The 18,673-nt window shown below is 36.5% G+C and overlaps 1 protein-coding gene across 1 annotated transcript in view; it reads right to left on the bottom strand.

Annotated features, from left to right (window-relative positions):
- Positions 1 to 100: 100 nt before the first annotated feature.
- WWC1 (WW and C2 domain containing 1) overlaps positions 101 to 18,673 on the bottom strand; it is a 143,907-nt gene continuing 125,334 nt past the window's right edge. Inside the window, exons 16-23 of the mRNA XM_074292012.1 lie at positions 15,837 to 15,992; positions 10,897 to 10,997; positions 9,795 to 9,930; positions 7,684 to 7,848; positions 7,224 to 7,316; positions 4,792 to 5,025; positions 1,601 to 1,722; positions 101 to 940 (exon numbers count right to left, since the gene is read on the bottom strand). Coding sequence (XP_074148113.1) covers positions 874 to 940; positions 1,601 to 1,722; positions 4,792 to 5,025; positions 7,224 to 7,316; positions 7,684 to 7,848; positions 9,795 to 9,930; positions 10,897 to 10,997; positions 15,837 to 15,992 — 1,074 coding nt within the window. The 3' untranslated portion in view covers positions 101 to 873. The remainder of the gene's footprint in view (positions 941 to 1,600; positions 1,723 to 4,791; positions 5,026 to 7,223; positions 7,317 to 7,683; positions 7,849 to 9,794; positions 9,931 to 10,896; positions 10,998 to 15,836; positions 15,993 to 18,673) is intronic.

Genomic DNA, 18,673 nt, shown 5'->3' with positions numbered 1-18,673 from the left:
ATGGATGGGAACTGGGATCGAGCAATAATGACAACCTAAATAAAGTGGGTTGAGGGAGAAAATGAGAGAGAGAGCAAAAAAAAAAAAAAAAAAAAAAAGATACATTCATAAAGGCCACTTTATTGATGAAGATAAAAATGAATGTAGTTCCCCACAGCCCTCCCCTCACCTTAGTGACTTCACTGGGCATGAGACTGGCATGGGCAGGCCTGCCTGTCTCGAGTGTGGGCCAAGATGCCCAGGTCAGACCCTGCCCACCCTTCTTTTTTCTCCTCATCATGCAGCCAAATGCAAACACGTCACAGCTCACGAAGATTCATTGACGGCACTTTAGAATCCCCAGAATGGCTCCCGTGCATTGTTATTTCTTTCCCCCCACCCCTTTTTTTTCTTTTTCTTTTTTTACACATTGTACAAAATACATGACTAGGAAAAGTCAGCTGTGCTGATATCTGTAGGAGTTCCTTTTAGGATTCCAAATCCTCCAAATGTATTTATTGCAGTAAGACCTCTAAAAAGTAGAGCTGTACAAAAAACAAACAAAAAACAAACAAAAAAAACACAACCTACACGATTTTATGAGCAGCAATTCAATACTGCCTTAGTTCATTAAAATTTTCTTTCCCAAAAATACATTCCTAAATATACAAACTATACAATCTTGTCATTTTAATGCTGGTTTTTATAATAACAATAAAACCAAAAACTAAAACCAAAAACAAACAAAAACCTGTTCATCTTCAAACTGACAGGAGCTCTACTGTGCATGGGACTGGGTACCTTCATATAACACCACATAAATAACTCTAGCCACACCCAACTGTTCACACTGGGTGCATGGCTAGTGGGACAAAGGAAATACTTTTCTGGCGATCAGACATCATCTGCAGAGAGGGTTGGGATGTTAATCCTGGGTCGGGTGAAAAATGCCATCTTCTCCCTACAGAGAATGTCATAATTGTTGGTTAGTAGAGAAGCCCCACTAGACTAAGAGCTCATCTGAGTTCCAGAGTCCATAGTGAAGGTCAGACAACTCAGAAAAATGTTACCAAGGCAATGTCCCTGTGTTCCCAAAGTAGCACTCTGGCTACCCTGAGACAAGGATTGTGAATTTTCGAAGCCCGAAGGGATCAGTGAGAATAAATCACCCCAAATTGTATTTATCACTCTCAGCCTCTTCAGCCAATCCCCCACAATTACCAGTGATAGAAATGTAATAATAAAGGCTGGAGCAGGTGGTTCATTCATTAAACAAGAGCATCTGACAAATTAGGCAGCATTGTGCTGAGACCTGATAAAGCCAGCCAGGGGAAGAGCATGCAAGGGCTCATACATCACCAGGGAAGACTTGGCAACGGATAATCATCTGTTACTGAGAGCCAGCCCTATACAGGAGGCCAATGACAAATAGGGAAATGGGGAAAGGGGGACAAAGCAGAGTGAGATGAAAGGAGAAAGAGGGGAATGAAAGGGAAGGAAAACCAGAGGAAGACAGAGAAAGAAAGATAAAAACAAAAAGAGATAGCAGGATAGTGAAATGGAGAGAAGTAGCCAGTAGGTGAGATAGTGGAGTGTTGAAATAGGGTATTGTTGCTCATACCTGAATGACTGTACTTCTGGGGGTTCTTTACAACTCTGCCCCCGCAGCCGATGGACATCCTTAGCTGCAGCTCTCATCATCTTATCAGCCTGTAACTCACCCTTGTGCTCAGCCCTCTCTGCCTGCAAGGCAAAGCAATTCCAATAGTTCAGTTAATGCAGGGTCTACATAATGTCTCTAGAGATTGGTTAGTGAAAGAAAAGTTTATTTTAATACAAAATGATGCTTCTGTGGTCAGAGGGGCCAAGTGTGATGGAAAAGATTATTTTGAGCACTTCTCATTTTCTACCATGATTTATTTTGTGATGAATTTTACTCAAAATAAAAATGAGTAAATAATCACAATATTGTACAAAATACAAGGTAGATCATCAGGATTTATCTAGGTCAATGAACTAATCTGTGCTGTCACAGAAAGAAATAAGAGACAGAGATTGAGAGAAACATATAGGAAGTAACATGTAGTTTTGGCCACATGCACATCTGTGAAACAGAGGGACATCTTTTTTGTCCTAACAACTACTATTACTACTGCAGCTGCTGCTGCTATTACTACTATTACTTCCATTGCTACTATCTCCCCCCCCCCTTCATATTTATATGACACTTTACAATAAACAAAACATGTTCCCTACAACCACCCTATGGTATAGGTAGTGTGAGCATTATTAATATTATACTTTTCATTTCATTTTAAAATTCATAGTGCTTAATAGAGTGTTTATCCATAAGCACTATATTAAGTAGGCACTTAATAATTACTTGCTAAATTAAATTGAATTCCCATTTTATACATAAAATTGAGATGATAGAAAGAATTGGTATTTAGTATGGGAGTTAAGTCTGGAGCTGTGGTGTTAAATGGGAAGAGCAATGGAGTTAGGGACAGCAGATCTGGGTTCTGGTCCTGACTCTACCCTTTACTAGCCATGTGACTAATTTGGGGCAAGTAATCTTTCTGAGTCATCCAGTTTCCTCTTCTATATAATGGAGATAAAGGTATTTGTGGTATAGGGTTGTTGAGAGGATCAATTAAGATGATGTATGTAAAATGCTTTATAAACCAAAAAGCCCCATATAATCATATTCCTTCCTTCAATTGTTGCTATGGAGACTTGATGAGACTGGGAGTGTCAGCTTCTGTTAGTGCAATGATAATATTATATAGTTATTACTATAGCTATATAAGGTTTTAAGGTTTTCAAAGTACTTTACAACTATTATCTCATTTAATCCTCATAATAACCTTCTGATATTGGTGCTATTATTATCTCCATGTTACAGAAGAAAAAAACTAAGGCGGGCAGGAATTAAATGACTTGTCGAAGGTCACCCAGCTAGTAAGAATATGAGGCAAATTTGATGTTAGGTCTTCTTGACTCCAGGTCTGTGAGATGGCAAGCTGTCAAGCATTACCAAGCATTACCCAGAAAGTTTCCATAGGAGCCATTCTGAAGGAAGACACTACATGAATAGAAACTATTATTAAAAAGTCCAGATCCTTAGATTTTTAATCTAATATTCCAGGAATCATGTTATTTCCACTATAACATCTCTTTTGGGTAGCTTGGTGTGATGATGGACATGGCATTTAACCCTGTGTGCCTCAGTTTTCTCACCTGTAAAATGAACTGATAAGGATATGGCCAAACACTGCAGGATCTTTGTCAAGAAAACCCCAAATCAGATCACCAAATGTCAGAAACATCTGAACAACAATAACAATAATATACTTTGAGATCATAATTTTTATCTTAACAGCAACAATAACAACAAAGCTATCATTTATATAGTATCCACTACGTGCCAAGTGAGAAGCCTTGGAGCACTGGGCCTGGAATCAGGAAGATTAATCTCCTTGAGTTCAAATCTAGCCTCAGACACTTACTAGCTGAGTGACCATGGGTAAGTCACTGCACCCCGTTTGCCTCAGTTTCCTCATCTGTAAAGTGAACCAGAAAAGGAAATGGCAAATCCCTCCAGCATCTTTGCCAAGAAAACTCCAAAATGGGATCACAAGGCTGACACAACTGAAAAACGACTGAACAACAATGTGCCAGGCATTGTGCTAAGCACTTTTATAAATATTACCTCACTTGTCTTCAAAACTATTCTGTGAGGTAGGTGCTATTATTACCCTCATTTACAGTTGAGGAAACTAAGGTAAACAGGTTAATTGTCACCTAAAAGTCACTCAAAAGCTTGTATCTAAAGCAATTTTGAAATCAGCTTTTTCTGACATCAGGTTCCTTGCTCTATCCATTGTGCCAACCTACTGCCTCTTATTTACAAATGAAATGTGATTTACCCAATAAGAATACTATGGAAACGGGATTGTTGTATGTCTAGTCATCATCTGAAGTATTAGATAATATAAAAGACTGTATTCTTGTTTTTCTGTTTCATAAACCTAAATTTTTATTTTTTGAATTATCTTAATGCAAGGAACACTTGTACTTCTATTTCTAAAATCCTTCCACTTGTTATCTTGAACCTTAAATCTTTTCTTTCTTTGACTATTAGGTCAATCACAAAGCAAAAAGAACCTTCTATGAAAGCATAATTTTATCAATGTAAAAAATTCCATATTAGTTTCTTGTCTCAAGATACCCAAAGACTATATCTAAGAATTCTGGTCAGAACCAGGGGAATTGGTTCTATGTGCTCCAATCTTGATTATTAGAAAAATTAATAATGCCTTATTTCTGGACCAGCCTCAGAAACACCTGATCTCCTGGGTGGGCTGCATCAATAATTCTCCTCTCCAAATATTATGGTTTATGAACATTATTTGTAAATATGATGCTGGATGGGCCAGCTAAACTATTACTATCCTAGCTGCTTGGATTTCCACAGCATGTTTATATCTATTCGAAATTAGGTATATTTGGAACAATAATTGTTGACTACAGGACTTTCGGGTGAGTCTGGTGCATTATTAATAAAAATTTCAGCTTCTCCTCATTTATTCATTCTCTTTCTTGGACAAAAAACAAGTTTGTTTGCCTTTTTATAAATGATAAGTCTATCTGACCATAGAGGAAATCCGTCCTAGCCTTAGTTACCTTCAATCAAAGGTTTCTTTTACAGAATATAGTGGCTTCATGGTGAATATTATTATAGCTATATAAGATTGCTATTGCAGACTTAATCTTGACCAGGGATTTTCTCCATTTGTTGTTCTCACTCACCTTCTTTTCTACCATCCTCAATAAGAGCCGGTAGCGTTCGTCATCTCGTACCCACTGAGGAAGCTCCTTTTCCCCGTGGCTTTTGGCTCGCTCCAGCTGTTCCTTCAATTCCTTCAGCACCAAGATTTCTTGTGTCAGCTGATTATGCCAGGTCCTTGAAGCCTGCAGATCTAATTCTAGGTCTAATGAGGTGCGAATTAAGCGCTCGGTTCTGAGGGATTTGACAGATGATGGCTGAAATAGAGAAGATAGTTATTGCCACTTGTCATTTGAACAATACTTTGTTTATACCATTTCCTTGATTTCCAAAGTCTCTTCTTTTCCATTAATTAATCTACATGCTTCTCCTTCAAAAGCAGGGTAAAAACCCACCTTTTTTAGGAAGTCTTCCCTGATTAATCTCTAACTTAAACCTTCTTGGCATGTGCGCCCTTGTTTCACATCAGACTCATTGATGAATAAATTATTTTATGATTTCTTATAGAACTTTACATTTCTTTTCTCTCCCACTAAATTTTAAACTCCTTGGTAGCAGAGACCATAGGTTCAGAAATTTAGAGCTGTGAGAAACTTCAGAGGCCAGTTAGTCCAAGCCCTTTTTTTACACATGAGGAAATTGAGGCTTGGGAAATTATGTGACTTGTTCAGGGTCATATACTCTGAGTTATGAGTGAAGTGCTCAGAGGAAGAAAAACCAGTGCCTTCATTTTTAGAACAGAACCAAATAGTAGACATAAGTTTGGCTAGATTGTAGCTAAGAACACTGTTGATATCACAGGTGCTGAAGCCCAAAAACTTGCATTTCGGCTGGCAGCCCCTTCTATACTTTTGCAGGGTCTTTTTCTCACCAATCCAGTCATTGCCCTTGGAAAATAATGTCAACCCCCAAGTGCTGCAATAATTTCAGGGGCTCATGAACTTTTCTGGGTAAATCCAATGAATATCATGTCTCTCCTCTGACCCCCTTATATTTCCTTCACCATGTTACCTTGTCCCTTTCATACTCCATGAGCAGAGGAAATAATTTAGGAGAAGAAGCAATGAAGTATGAATAGCTGCTCTGGAAATGTTATATCTTATTTGGGACCAGGCAAACACTTCCTTACACTCCTGACATTGCTGGCCATCCAAATTCACTTATGGATTCAGTTATTTTGAAGTTACTTTATATTTGTGTGCATCTCCAGCTATATTTCTTTATATCACCTCTCCTCCTTCCCCCCTCTCCCTCCCCCACTCTCTCTATATACATAACTTTATTTTTATCAAATCTGTGTCCTTATATCTTTATATATGCTCATATATAGCTATATTTAATTAATTAAATGAATGTAATTATATTTAAATCTATATTTTAGCTATATCTATATTTTTATCATTACTTGCATCTATATATCTGTATACCTATAAATTTGTGTGGGAGGGGTATATGTGTATACACACAGAGTTTCTGGGGAATACATTAGCAAACTAAATCAGTTACAGTCAATACATGTTCCATAGTCTCTCAAAGACATTTTCATTACATCCTCATATCTCTTCCAAATGCAAGATGTTATCAGAGGTATTCTGTGCATATGTCAATGTTAGAGGTAGTCTGTACATGTGCCATTCATTACCTATGCACATCACTACTGCTAATATAATGCATGGCTCATAGAAGGTGTTTTTAATAAACCTTGTTGATTGATTGATTCTTCAGCTCAGTAGTAAATCTAAAGCTCTGCAGAATTTATTTTTTCACACACAGCCCTTGGTGCTGCAGATACTTCACTGTTATGCCATTATCTATTATTGGACATTCACCTTGGACATTCTTGCATTTGCAAACTACTCTCTAATCTAGTCCAGACTTGGCTTGTAAGTAACTAGAATGATCTTTTGCTTCCTATATCCAGACATTCATTTTCCCAAAGAAATCTCCATTTCTTTTAGGGACAGCCTATTAGCTTTCAATGTCAATTTCTAGCTGGTTTGCAAAAAACTCTTTTGCCCTTCATTGCTTTTGAGAGGCTCTTGGAAACTCAAGTTCCTTATTGCAGCAGAAGGCAGTTAGAAGACTTAATTAATCATCTAGTTGGACAACATTTACTCAAGTGCAAAACCTGATGCAAGGGGCTAAAGAGATTGGGGTTGGGGGAGAATTTACCAAATAAATATGCCCTTGAGAAACTTCCTGTCTAATTAGAGGTTGATGCTTTTGTCAAGCAAAGCTAAGCATGCCGCATGCAATTCATAATGCATACAGTATCTTTTCTCCTGTTCAGGCTTGCTGTTTCAAAGAGCTAGATCTTTACATAAAAACTTGTGAAGAGAATTCCACCGGGTCTAACAACATTATTGGCTGCTCATAAAGGGCATTTTCATTTGATGGCTGAGGATGAGAGTGAGAAGGCCCTGGACCAAAAAATAGCTTCAAAACAATTTCTTACCCTCTTCATTCGGACACTTCTTCTTTCCAAGGAATTTCGAACAAAAGGTGGCTTTTTGGATAGGGTTGAGCTATCACTATCACTTCGATTCAACTGAAAGAGAAATGTCAACATAATGTAAATGTGGAGTTTTTCTCATTAATTCTAAATCTACTGTGAATAAGGGTTGGTGCTTGGAGATTGAGGAGAGTTTTGAATCACAGGCTAAGAAGTTTGGATTTCCTCCCACAAATAATAAGGAACCATTAAAAAAAATTTTTTTGATGATGAAAGCAATGTTTTTAATAGATTAATCTATAAGTAGTACAGAGATTAGGATAGAGGAGAGAGATATTCAGGCATGGACACAAGTTGGGAAAATATTACAATAATATAGGTGTGAAGGTTAACTGAATTAGTAGCAATGAGAATATAAAAGATATTAGAAATAAAAGAATGGTTCTTCTTTATTGTTACTTACCCGACACACATATTGACTCTGAGGCCCAGGAGAGAAGGTCTTAGAACGAATGATGGTGCTCCCTCGGACAAATGGCGTTGGGGGTGGGTTGCCCATCCTTCGATCTTTGGGCCGCACAACTGTAGGGGATGGCGTCAGGCTGTCTGTGTTGGTTTCTTTGTCCACCTAAGAAAAAAGTTACTCATCCTAAAGCCATCTGTCATTCATGGGGATCTAATTACCTACTTTTGGGAAATAGGCATCTGATCAATTCTTTTAGGTTCAAGTTTTCTTTGCTGTCAGCATAGCCTTAAATTTCCCTCTTTCCCCTGAAGCTAACCATTGGCTCTGCTGTATTCTCACATCTGGAGCAACCACTGTCTTCATCCCCTGGAGCCCCTCCTTTGCTATAACAGCAGGAGGATATTTTCAATCTTTAGGAAAAAAATACCAAGTAGCCAGCAGAGGTATACTTTGTTTTTACATAAAAGAGTGACTCTGAACAGTTTTATAAATCAAAATCTGATTCCCCTCATATTTATTTACATTTAATTTCTTATGTTTTATGTTAATTTCTGAAGAACTTATCAGAACTTTAAAAATACTTGAAAGACCTGTCTAACATTCTCTGTCAAATAATGATAATGATGATAATAATACAGTTACCCCTTTCACATCATGATTTTCCCCTTCGTGGTCTTGCTATATTCCAGTTCAGCATAAAAAATTTAATGGGAATTTTTGGGGAGTTTTGTAGAAGCCACAGATGACACATGAAGGCTAGCAGATGAAAAAGTCAGAAGTTCATAAAATAAAAGTATATTATTGTATAATATTAATCCAAATTTTTACAATAAAGTACTGTAAATACCCCATAAAAGGAAAAAAAAGGAAAAAAAAAAAAAAAGGAAAAAATTCAGACTTCTTCTTTGGTATGAAGGGAGCACCAAAAAACTTTATGTGAATTTTCTAGATTGTGGAGCACTGACCCTTAACTTCTACAATGTGGATGGGATAACTATTAACAACATTTATTTCATACTTATTATGTGTCAGGCATTATAATTCTTATCTTATTTGCTCCACACAATAACCCTAGGAGGTAGAAACTATTAATATCCCCATATTACAGATATTAAAGTTGAGGCAAGCAAAAGTGAAGTAGCTTGCCCAGAGTCATCAGTGTCTGAGGCTAGATTTGAATCCAGGTCTTTCTGACTCTAGGCCTGGTGTTCAAAAATAAACTAGGGAAACTTGGTATTAATAGAAATTTGGCACCAATAAGGACAGATTAAACTTCTAAAGTAAAGACTATTATAACAGTGGATCTACAGAAATACTAATGGAACTATAGAAAGAGAAGAGATGGGATAAAGGAGGAACATCATGTATCTCTTTTCTATAAAGCTTTGGGCAGAACTACATTTAATAAGCAGACATATAAAGGGTAGGGTTGAAGAAGCAGCTAGGGCAAAGAGAGGAATGAGTAACCAGTTCTGACAAAACCATGGGTGCAGGGATACCAAAGGACTGTGGTGACTTCTGTACCTCATAGATCAGGATGCATCAGAGGATGGGGAAGAATTTGAAACCTTGTAGAACCAGTTCCTTTCTGAGGAAAAGAATGACTCTTGGATTTGATATTAGAGAAAGAGATTGATGGACAGAATCGAGACATTTTGGAGATCACTGAACCCAACTACTTGTCCAGTGGATAAAATCCCCTTCTCATTCGATAACTTTTTTTTGGGTAACACTTAACCTCTTTGATTACCAGTGCTATGACCAAAATTGGGAATAAGAATTTTTGAATTCAATCTCCTACTGCTTCTATTTCCTTTTGCTTTTTTATACTCCTCCAATTCCAAAGGAAATGGTGTTTTTTTTTTTTTTTCTTGGTAGACAAAAAGTGCACATCCCCAGCCCTCCACTAACTGCAAGGAGTGGCAACAGCTTGTAGTCCATTGTCTCAATAGCCACTTCTTAGGGGGAAGTCAAAAGGCACTTAAGGACAGTCTGTTCTTCTCTGAAAGGAGCCCTGAGGGGAAGTAATGCTGCTTGCTGTACTGTGATATCTTTCCTAGGCAGACTGATTCAGACTCTTAGATGTCATTCGTTTTTGCCCTTCTTACCTTTATTGCTGGGCTATCTTCCACACTCAGTAAATTTTTCTCTGTGAAAATGTCCTCTTCTCCCTCTTCATCCTCTTCCTCTTCCTCAGCTGCTCCTTCGTTCTCACTGCCACCATTGGGATCCTCATCGTATGACCTATTATAGCACAAAGGGTTTTGGTCATCCACCCAGACAATCTAACATCCAATGACCCTGAACTATTGATCATTGCCCTGATGTTCCTCTTGTCTGGAATCTCAAGAAATAAAGACTCTAAACATTAAAATGAAGAGCTAAGAGGACATGATTGTTGGGAAGAAAAAGGGGAAAACTGAAGTGGAGCATCTTGATTTACATATAGATTCTAGCAACTACCATGGGGCTGATATTTTCCCCCAAAAAAGCTAATCACAGATTTCTGTGGGAATACAGTGGGATTTGTTTCAACATGACTGACTTCAGTATGTCCAAGCCATATTTATAAGTTAATGTCTTAGAGAGTCTGAATGGCGAAGGAGAGGTGGGGAGAGAAGTATGTGTGTGGGGATGAGTGGGATAGGAAGAGAGAGAGAGAGAGAGAGAGAGAGAGAGAGAGAGAGAGAGAGAGAGAGAGAGAGAGAGAGAGAGAACAGAAGCAGGGTTGCTAAGTAACAATGTGAAAAGTCCCAATAAAAGCTTGGAAATTTGGCTTAAACCACTGATCGTCTGCCAGAGTTTTAGAAGACATGTCTTATGTCTATTTCCGGCTTCAGACTTTCTCCCGTTTGAAGCAACACAGTGGTTTGCCATAGAAAAAGCAAACTTAAAAAAAAAAAAAAAAAAAAAAAAAAAGCAACTTTGACCCAGCAATTTTTTTTACTCTCAGTCACAACAGGCTGAAAAGCTGAAGGAAAAAGCTCAATGAAAGGGGTTGAGTAGAAGGGCACTTCTAGCTGTTAAGGCATTTGGAATTTGGAATTGGGGAGTCATGGGAAAGCAAAGTCATTCTTGGATTTTCTCAGGGAACTCTATTCCTGAATATTAAGGGTACACTGGAACAAGGACCTGGGCTCCTGTTCTCTTTTAGCTGGGCCTGCTCAATCCTGGGAGAGGTTTTCAAGGGGGAAGCCCTCCCTCACTCACCAGCTCTCTTCCATAGTCAGAGCATTACTTTTCCCCTCTAGTCTCTTCTCCACAGCCTTCAGTTCCACAGCTGTCTGTTCTAGGAGTGCAGAAACAGTGTCCTGTAGAGAGAAGGTTCATGAGGCTCACTCATCATACCTCAAAATCAATTATAGAATGCTAAAATTTTAAAGCCAAAAGAAACCTTTTGGAGATCATCAAGAATCCCATATAAGAACCCTAGTCCAAGCATTCTTAAATGTTCATGGGCCTCTTTGGTCGTCTAGTGAAATAAGCCTATGGACTCCTTCTTGGATGATTTTTTTTTAAAATGCATAAAACACATAGAATTATAAAGGAAATTAACTTCCTCAAAATAAAGTTATCACAACATTAGAAAAAATTGGTGGATGCCAGGTTTAAGAGCTCTTCATCTAGTCCAGCTTCTCTCTTTTATTAACAGTGAGTGTAATCTAGTTAGGTTAATTCAATAACTCATGGTCCACAGGCCTTAGTGGTGGAAAGAACAGAGAGCTTGGAGGTCAATCTTATCCTATTACAGAAGACTTTGAGAGTTTAAGTGTTTTGCTGAATGCCAGGGTTCAAACTTGGTTCTCTGGCTCTAAACCCATTGCCCTTTCCACTAACTTTTACTATCATCCATATGATCACAAGTAGATTGCTTTACCTTTCTGGATCTCAATTTTGTTGACTGTAAAGAATAAGAATTATATTACTTCTTGTAGAGGGCAATCACGAGGGGAAAACACCTCATGAAGCATGAGGTGACAAAGAACTGTGAATTATTTTTATTAGGAATAGGGACCAGTGACTTGCTCCCCTCTTCTCTCCTTTCCCATTCACTTCTGACATGCTATTACATATTGCTTATCAGAAGTTACACTTAAACCCAATTCTTAAAGGCTGGATCTTGACTCATTATGTCATGCTACCTCTCACAGCTTCAAAAATACAATTATCTCAATATATGTTCAGTGTGGTTTTTTTCCCCTTTAATCCAAAAAGTTCTTCTCTCATAACTTTGAGCAAAATTAGAAAAAAAAAATTGAAATCTATTTGAAAGACTTTTCCAAGTCACATGGTTACTTATAAATATGATCCTTTAAACGATAATAAAAATAATTTTAAAAAGAAATAATGATCTTTCATAGTCTTTATGATTTATAATTATCTCAAAGTATTGTAAATAGGTTAGTTTAATGAAAAAAGTTTGGGGTCCAAATTAAAAAAAAAAAAAAAGAATTCTGCAGCAGAATTTAAAAGCAACTCATTAGTACTGTGAAATCCTCATTAACCTGATACTCTAATGCAATTTAGCAGAATACCAATTCAAAACAACATGAGCTACAGAGGCAGTTGTTCAATTACACTAATGGTGGTTAGGAAAAAGATCTGTGAAATTCAATGATATATTCTTCCCAGAGTATTTCTATTGGCTTTACAATGCAGACAGAATCATATAATGAAACATATTTTAGGTGGAGAATCCATTTCTTTGAGCTCATTAGTATAGAGGGAGACCCTAGTGAGAAACTTCCTCTACCAATACAGATTACATCTGCTCTGTATTTAGGACTCTTAGAGAATTGGCTTGTACACTGAGAGACTCAGTGACTTGCCCAGTCACACAGCCACTATATATTAAGAGGCACTTGAATCCAGGTCTTCTAGATTTCTATTCACTGTGCTACACTGTTTCTTATTCCTGTTCAGAAACAATAATCCTACTATACACCCAATATTTGATTTTTAATTGAAAAAGAATCCTTTCTCCCAACTCAAGAGGAAAATCTTTTTTTCCTCCTACGACTGAAATTCTATCTGTAGGAGATTATAGGTTTAAAAAATAAATCATATTTTTATTTTGGATCAAATAGTAAAGTTTATCTATGTCATTATGTATCTACTAATGTAATCTTTCTATCCTCCATTCACAAAATGGGAAAACTAATTCTAATGCACTTTATTTTTATTTATTTATTTTTTTTGCTGAGACAATTGGGATTAAGCAACTTGCCTAAAGTCACATAGCTAGAATGTGTTAAGTGTCTGAGAACAGACTTGAACTTAGGTCCTCCTGACTTGACTTTTCTTTTCTTTTCTTTTTTTTTCTCTTTCTTTCTTTCTTTTTTTTTTTTTTATTATTATAGCTTTTTATTTACAAGATATATGCATGGGTAATTGTACAACACTGACAATTGCCAAGCCTTTTGTTCCAATTTTTCCCTTCCTTCCCCCCACTCTCCTCCCCCAGATGGCAGATGGACCAGTACATGTTAAACATGTTAAAGTATAAATTAAATACAATATATGTATACTTGTCCAAACAGTTATTTTGCTGAACAAAAAGAATCGGATTTTGAAATAGTGTACATTTAGCCTGTGAAAAAAATCCAAAATAAAGGCAGACAAAAATAGGGGTATTGGGAATTCTATGTAGTGGTTCATAGTCATCTCCCAGAATTCTTTTGCTGAGTATAGCTCAGTTCATTAGTGCTCTATTGGAGCTGATTTGGTTCATCTCACTGTTGAAGAGGGCCACCTCCATGAGAATTGATCATCCTATAGTATTGTTATTGAATATATAATGATCTCCTAGATCCTGCTCTTCTCACTCAGCATCAGTTCATGCAAGTCTCTCCAGGCCTTTCTGAAATCATCCTGTTAGTCATTTCTTACAGAATAATAATATTCTATAATATTCATATATCACAATTTATTCAGCCATTCTCCAATTGAAGGGCATCCACTCAGTTTCCAGTTTCTGGCCACTACAAAGAGAGCTGCCACAAACATTCTTGCACATACAGGTCCCTCTCCCTTCTTTAAGATCTCTTTGGGATATAAGCCCAGTAGTAACCCTACTGGATCAAAGGGTATGCACAATTTGATAACTTTTTGAGCATAGTTCCAAATTGTTCTCCAGAGTGGCTGGATGTATTCACAATTCCACCAACAATGTTTCAGTGTCCCTGTTTTCTCACATCCCCTCCAACATCTAATGTACTTTCAAAGGATATTTTCCATTTGAGAGAGAAGGCTAAGAATTTCTTCCCTTCCTGTTTTACTACCAAAAAAATAAGCATTATTGGGATCCTTAAGGTTTTGTTGTATAAATAAATAAAATAAAATGTCTGGGCCAAATGAAAGATTAAGTGCTATATACATGTCTATCACTAAGCTATATAAATTCTCTATGTATATGTGTGTGTATATATATCTATATATTATATAACTGTGTGGTTTTACATCTAATAAATATGTGTACAAATATATATATGCATAGTGAACTTGTAGAATTATCTGTTTTAATGAGTATTTTTAAAATGATTATACTATCTAAGTGCAGGAAATAATACATGAAGGGGTAGAATCTATAGTATAGAGAACTTTCAATGTGAAAACTATCTCTAGCAATTTAGATCAATAACTCTTTGTAACCTATTATCTGAGACTACTGAGAAATTAAGTGACTTAGTAATTGTCACAAAGGCAATCCATGGCATAAATAGGTTTTGAATACATAGTCACACTGCTCTGCCACTCAGAAACATTTGAAGAGAGTTTAAAACATAGGTTGATTTTTAAACCTTTTTTTAAAAAACTGTTCTAAAAATGAATGATACATGATTTTATTTTAAAAGTGATTGTTTTAAAAATTATAAATTCTACTCTTTTCTTTGGATAAGTTTTATTACTATTTTTAAAATGTTTAAAAGCAGATTTTCTTCTGGCAAATTCAAAAAGGTTAGCCAAATTGCATTGTGGCAGATATTTGTACTCAGATGTACATATTTACATGTAAAAAATACATACATATGTGTATGTATCTATCATCTTATTACATGTCTTTATATATTATACAAAAACAGATTTCTATGTCATGAGTTTATCTTTCCCTTTCCCTCACACTTGCTCTCTTCTTTCCCTTCTTTCCAGTGGAAAAGATGACCCTGTGTTCTTATAGGTTATACTAATATAGTACAAGTTTTTGGCAGGTCCTTCCCAAGTAGAAAAGACCTTTAAAATTCATACTGTATGTCTATTGTCAAAGGATTGATCAGCCTAGCTAAATTTGGGGGAGGTTCATCATGAGGATGTTAGTATGATGAACTTTTTATCCATGGCAGTTTTCAAAAAAGTCATATTTTAAGTGATAGAGGGATTTCAATATGTGTGCGTGTGCGTATGTGTGTGTGTATGTGTGTGGGTGTGTGTGTAAGTACTCACAATAACAAAATCACAACTCCTTTAAGTATTAAAGGATATATTTATAACTATATGTACATGTGTGTCCATCTATTTGTAAAGAGACTTATGTGCATGTTACACACACATATAGCTAGCCCTTTTTAATTTTTGTTCCCTCTCACAGAATAGGAAGGAAGTCTAGCAGTCAACAAGTTCAATTCATACTCAAAGAGAAAAGCTCACTCTAATATACTAAATAAGTGGTGACTCATACTACTTGAAGACCTCCAAAGGGAATCAGTACTAATTCTGAAACAACTAATTCCATTTTGGGAAGGCTTTAATTGTTATGGAACTTTTTCTGACATTTAGTGTAACTTTTTAACTTCCACTCATTATTCCTCATTGTCTTCTGGGATTAAATAGTACAAGTTTATTACCTCTTACACATAAGAGGCCTTTAAAAACTTAAATATGGCTATCATGTCCCATTCTAAGCCTATTCTAGATTAAATATCTCCAATTCCTTCAAGTACTCCCTATATGACAGACTCATGGCCTTTTATTATCTTGGTTTACTTTCTCTTGATGCTTCCCAGTTTATCAAGGTCCTATTTAATCTGTGGTGTATTTCACATCTCCACTGTTCTCCTTCCCCTGATGACACAACTATTTTCAGTTCTGAATAGCCCATCTCTCCTGAGTATCATAGATGTTGGGTAAACACTCATTCATGCCCTCTCACTCACCGAGTTTTCAGTGCCCACCATTACAGAGCAGCTGTGTGCATCTTGCTTGTTTTGTCGGCTTTGCTTCTTCAAGTATTTGTAGCTCAACAGATTGTACCAGCGCACTGTCTTTTCTCCTGAACGGCAGACCTCAGCAAGACTGATCTGGGCTCCACCCTGTAGTAGGATAAGAAGAGAGAAGGTCTGGGACTAGTGATACATTCTCTTAGATTACTCTCAATTTACAGGAGCTATTTGGAAAGCACCAGGGACACACTAAAGGAAGAATTCACAGAGAATAAAGAAAATTAAAAATTAAGCCCTTTTAGGTCTGAAAGCATAGTCCATACCTGGTTACCCATAATAGGATCAGAGCCTAGATAATTTAACAAAACAAGATATCCTTTTTTTTTTTTTTTTTTTTTTTTACTTATTCCATTTCTAATTAACTAACATTTATTGTATACATAACACTGGATTAAGTTTTGGGGAAGATACAGTTATAATCAAGACATGGTAACTCTTCAGGGAATCAAAATAATCTTAAACTGGATGAATATTAGAACAAAAATCCCCTCTAGACCTTGCACTTTGCTTTGAGATTTTTAATCATTGTAAAGCCCACTCACCCTGCTTTCAAACTCTAACTGTTTAGAAGTTTTTCCTTACATTGACTCTAAGTTTGCCACTCTTTAACTTCCAATACTTCCCTTTAGTTCTTGCCAATGGGTCAAACAAAGAAAATTTATATCTCCTTGTCCATAACAGTTTAAAAAAAAAAAGTAGGTTATTATATCCATCCTAAGTATTGGGAGGGATAGAATAACTTACATTTTTTTTTTTCTTCTTTTGGCTAAACCCACAATCTCAATTCCTTCAACCCCAAGCTCCTATATCAGCTTTCAGGCCTCTCACCATACTAGTTGTGCTTTACTGGACAAGTTCCAATTTGTGACTAGTATCAGGGACTAAGGATATATATCAAGAGGTATTGATAGTATAGAAAAGAAAGGCAAGAAATGAAGGTTGAGGCCAGAGGGAATGGGAAACCACAAGTTGTTACTTAAGCTCAGGCATTACCAGGGTCAATATAGCTGGAAAGAATGTCTTAACCCTTTCTTTTCAGTCTAAGTAAATCTTATCCATCCTTCCAAGTCCCAATTCAAATATCTACCAGGAAGCCTTCCCTCATGACAGCTATCCTTACTAAAACTCCATCTTCTTCTGACTCCACAGCTCTTAGATTTTGAACTAGATTCTGATTTTACTGCTATATGGGACTCTTGGAGAGGAAAATAATGATGATGATGATGATAACTAACATTTATATAGTGCAGCATTCTGTAGTAGGGGCTTTCAACAAGACCTAATTATCTCAGGCAAGCCTTGCCTTAGATTATTACTAGCTGTGTGCCTCCAAGCAAGACACTTAAACCCTCAGCTTCAGTTTCCTCAACTGTAAATTGTGGGTAATAATACTATCTACCTTATGGGGTAGCTATGAGGATTAAAACAGATACATACATAAAATACTTTGCATACCATAAATGCTAGTTGTTATTACTATTATTATTATTATTACTCACCCATTGATATAAACTCCTTAATCAGGACCAAGTTTTATTCTCAATAATTTTTACTTAGTATATAATACTAAGTAGGAGATTAATAATTAATTACTTGATTAATACAGAAATAGGTTTTAAATGATTATACATGTATAACTATACAGATTGCTTTCTGTCTTGGGGAGAGGGGAGGCAAAAAAGGGAGAGAGAAAATAATTTGGAACTCAAAATCTGACAAAAATGAATGTTGAAAACTATCCTTACATGTAATTAGAAAAATAAAATTCTATTGAATTAAAAAAAATTATTGAAAATAGATGAAGAGTGCATATTTCCCAGACCCCTCCAAGGTAAAAGTACTTAATCCCTAGGGTGGCCATTAATATTTATCTTCACCCCCAGAAAGGTTTACCTAAGAACCTCCCTCATTCCTCACATTTTTTGTTCCTTTCCTCTTCAAAATCTGACACTCCATTAATTGAGTAAGCAATTCAACATTTTCAAATAAGCCAGTGAGGTGAGTTTCTCATCAGGCAGCCAAATATAGATAAGTGCCAAACTGAGATGGAGAGATTCAGCTGCCTCCATGGCAACCTACAATGGCCAGATTTCAATTAGGAAGGAGGAATAAAAGGCAACCAATTAGGAAGAGGAAACAGGACTGATTCTCTTCTAATTGAGAAATACCCCAGGGCTGGAGTATTTCACTAGGAAGCCAGAAAACCTTTCCTAGTTGCTACTGATGAGTCTGCCAAAGCCTGATCAATTTATTGCCTCATCACCATCCATTTCTATTTGTTGCAGAGACCCTAAGGAATACGTGGGGCTCAGGGACCAATTCTTTCAATTTCTTGAGATAGGGAAGCAATGCGGAAGAATCTCAGAACTGAAAGGGCCCTTACAACACAGAACACAGAACATTAAAGCTGGAAGAACACTGAGAATTTCAGAATCAAACCACAAGTTTTCCTATTCTGTGTCTCTTGCTATGGAGAAATAAGCCAAAAAAGGCTAAGGGAACACAATTAATACATATATATACACATATATATCTGCATATACACACATATGCATGTTATGTGGCATATATTATATATGTGAATTGGTTTATGTATATGGAAAAAGATGTAGCATGGTATAATGGAAAGAACCCCTCTAGCAACACTTGCGATCTTGAACAGGCCATTTAATTTCCCTGAGCCTCATTTTCCTGATTTGTAAAATGAAAGGGTTAGATTAAGAAGCCTCTGAAGTTACTTTTAGCGCTATATCTGTGATCTAACAAATAAT

Source organism: Sminthopsis crassicaudata, chromosome 2 (assembly GCF_048593235.1).
Source record: "Sminthopsis crassicaudata isolate SCR6 chromosome 2, ASM4859323v1, whole genome shotgun sequence".
In the NCBI taxonomy this organism is placed as follows: Eukaryota; Metazoa; Chordata; class Mammalia; order Dasyuromorphia; family Dasyuridae; genus Sminthopsis; species Sminthopsis crassicaudata.
The sequence above is the reverse complement of the archived record's forward strand: the minus strand, read 5'-3'. Positions and strand labels throughout refer to the sequence as shown.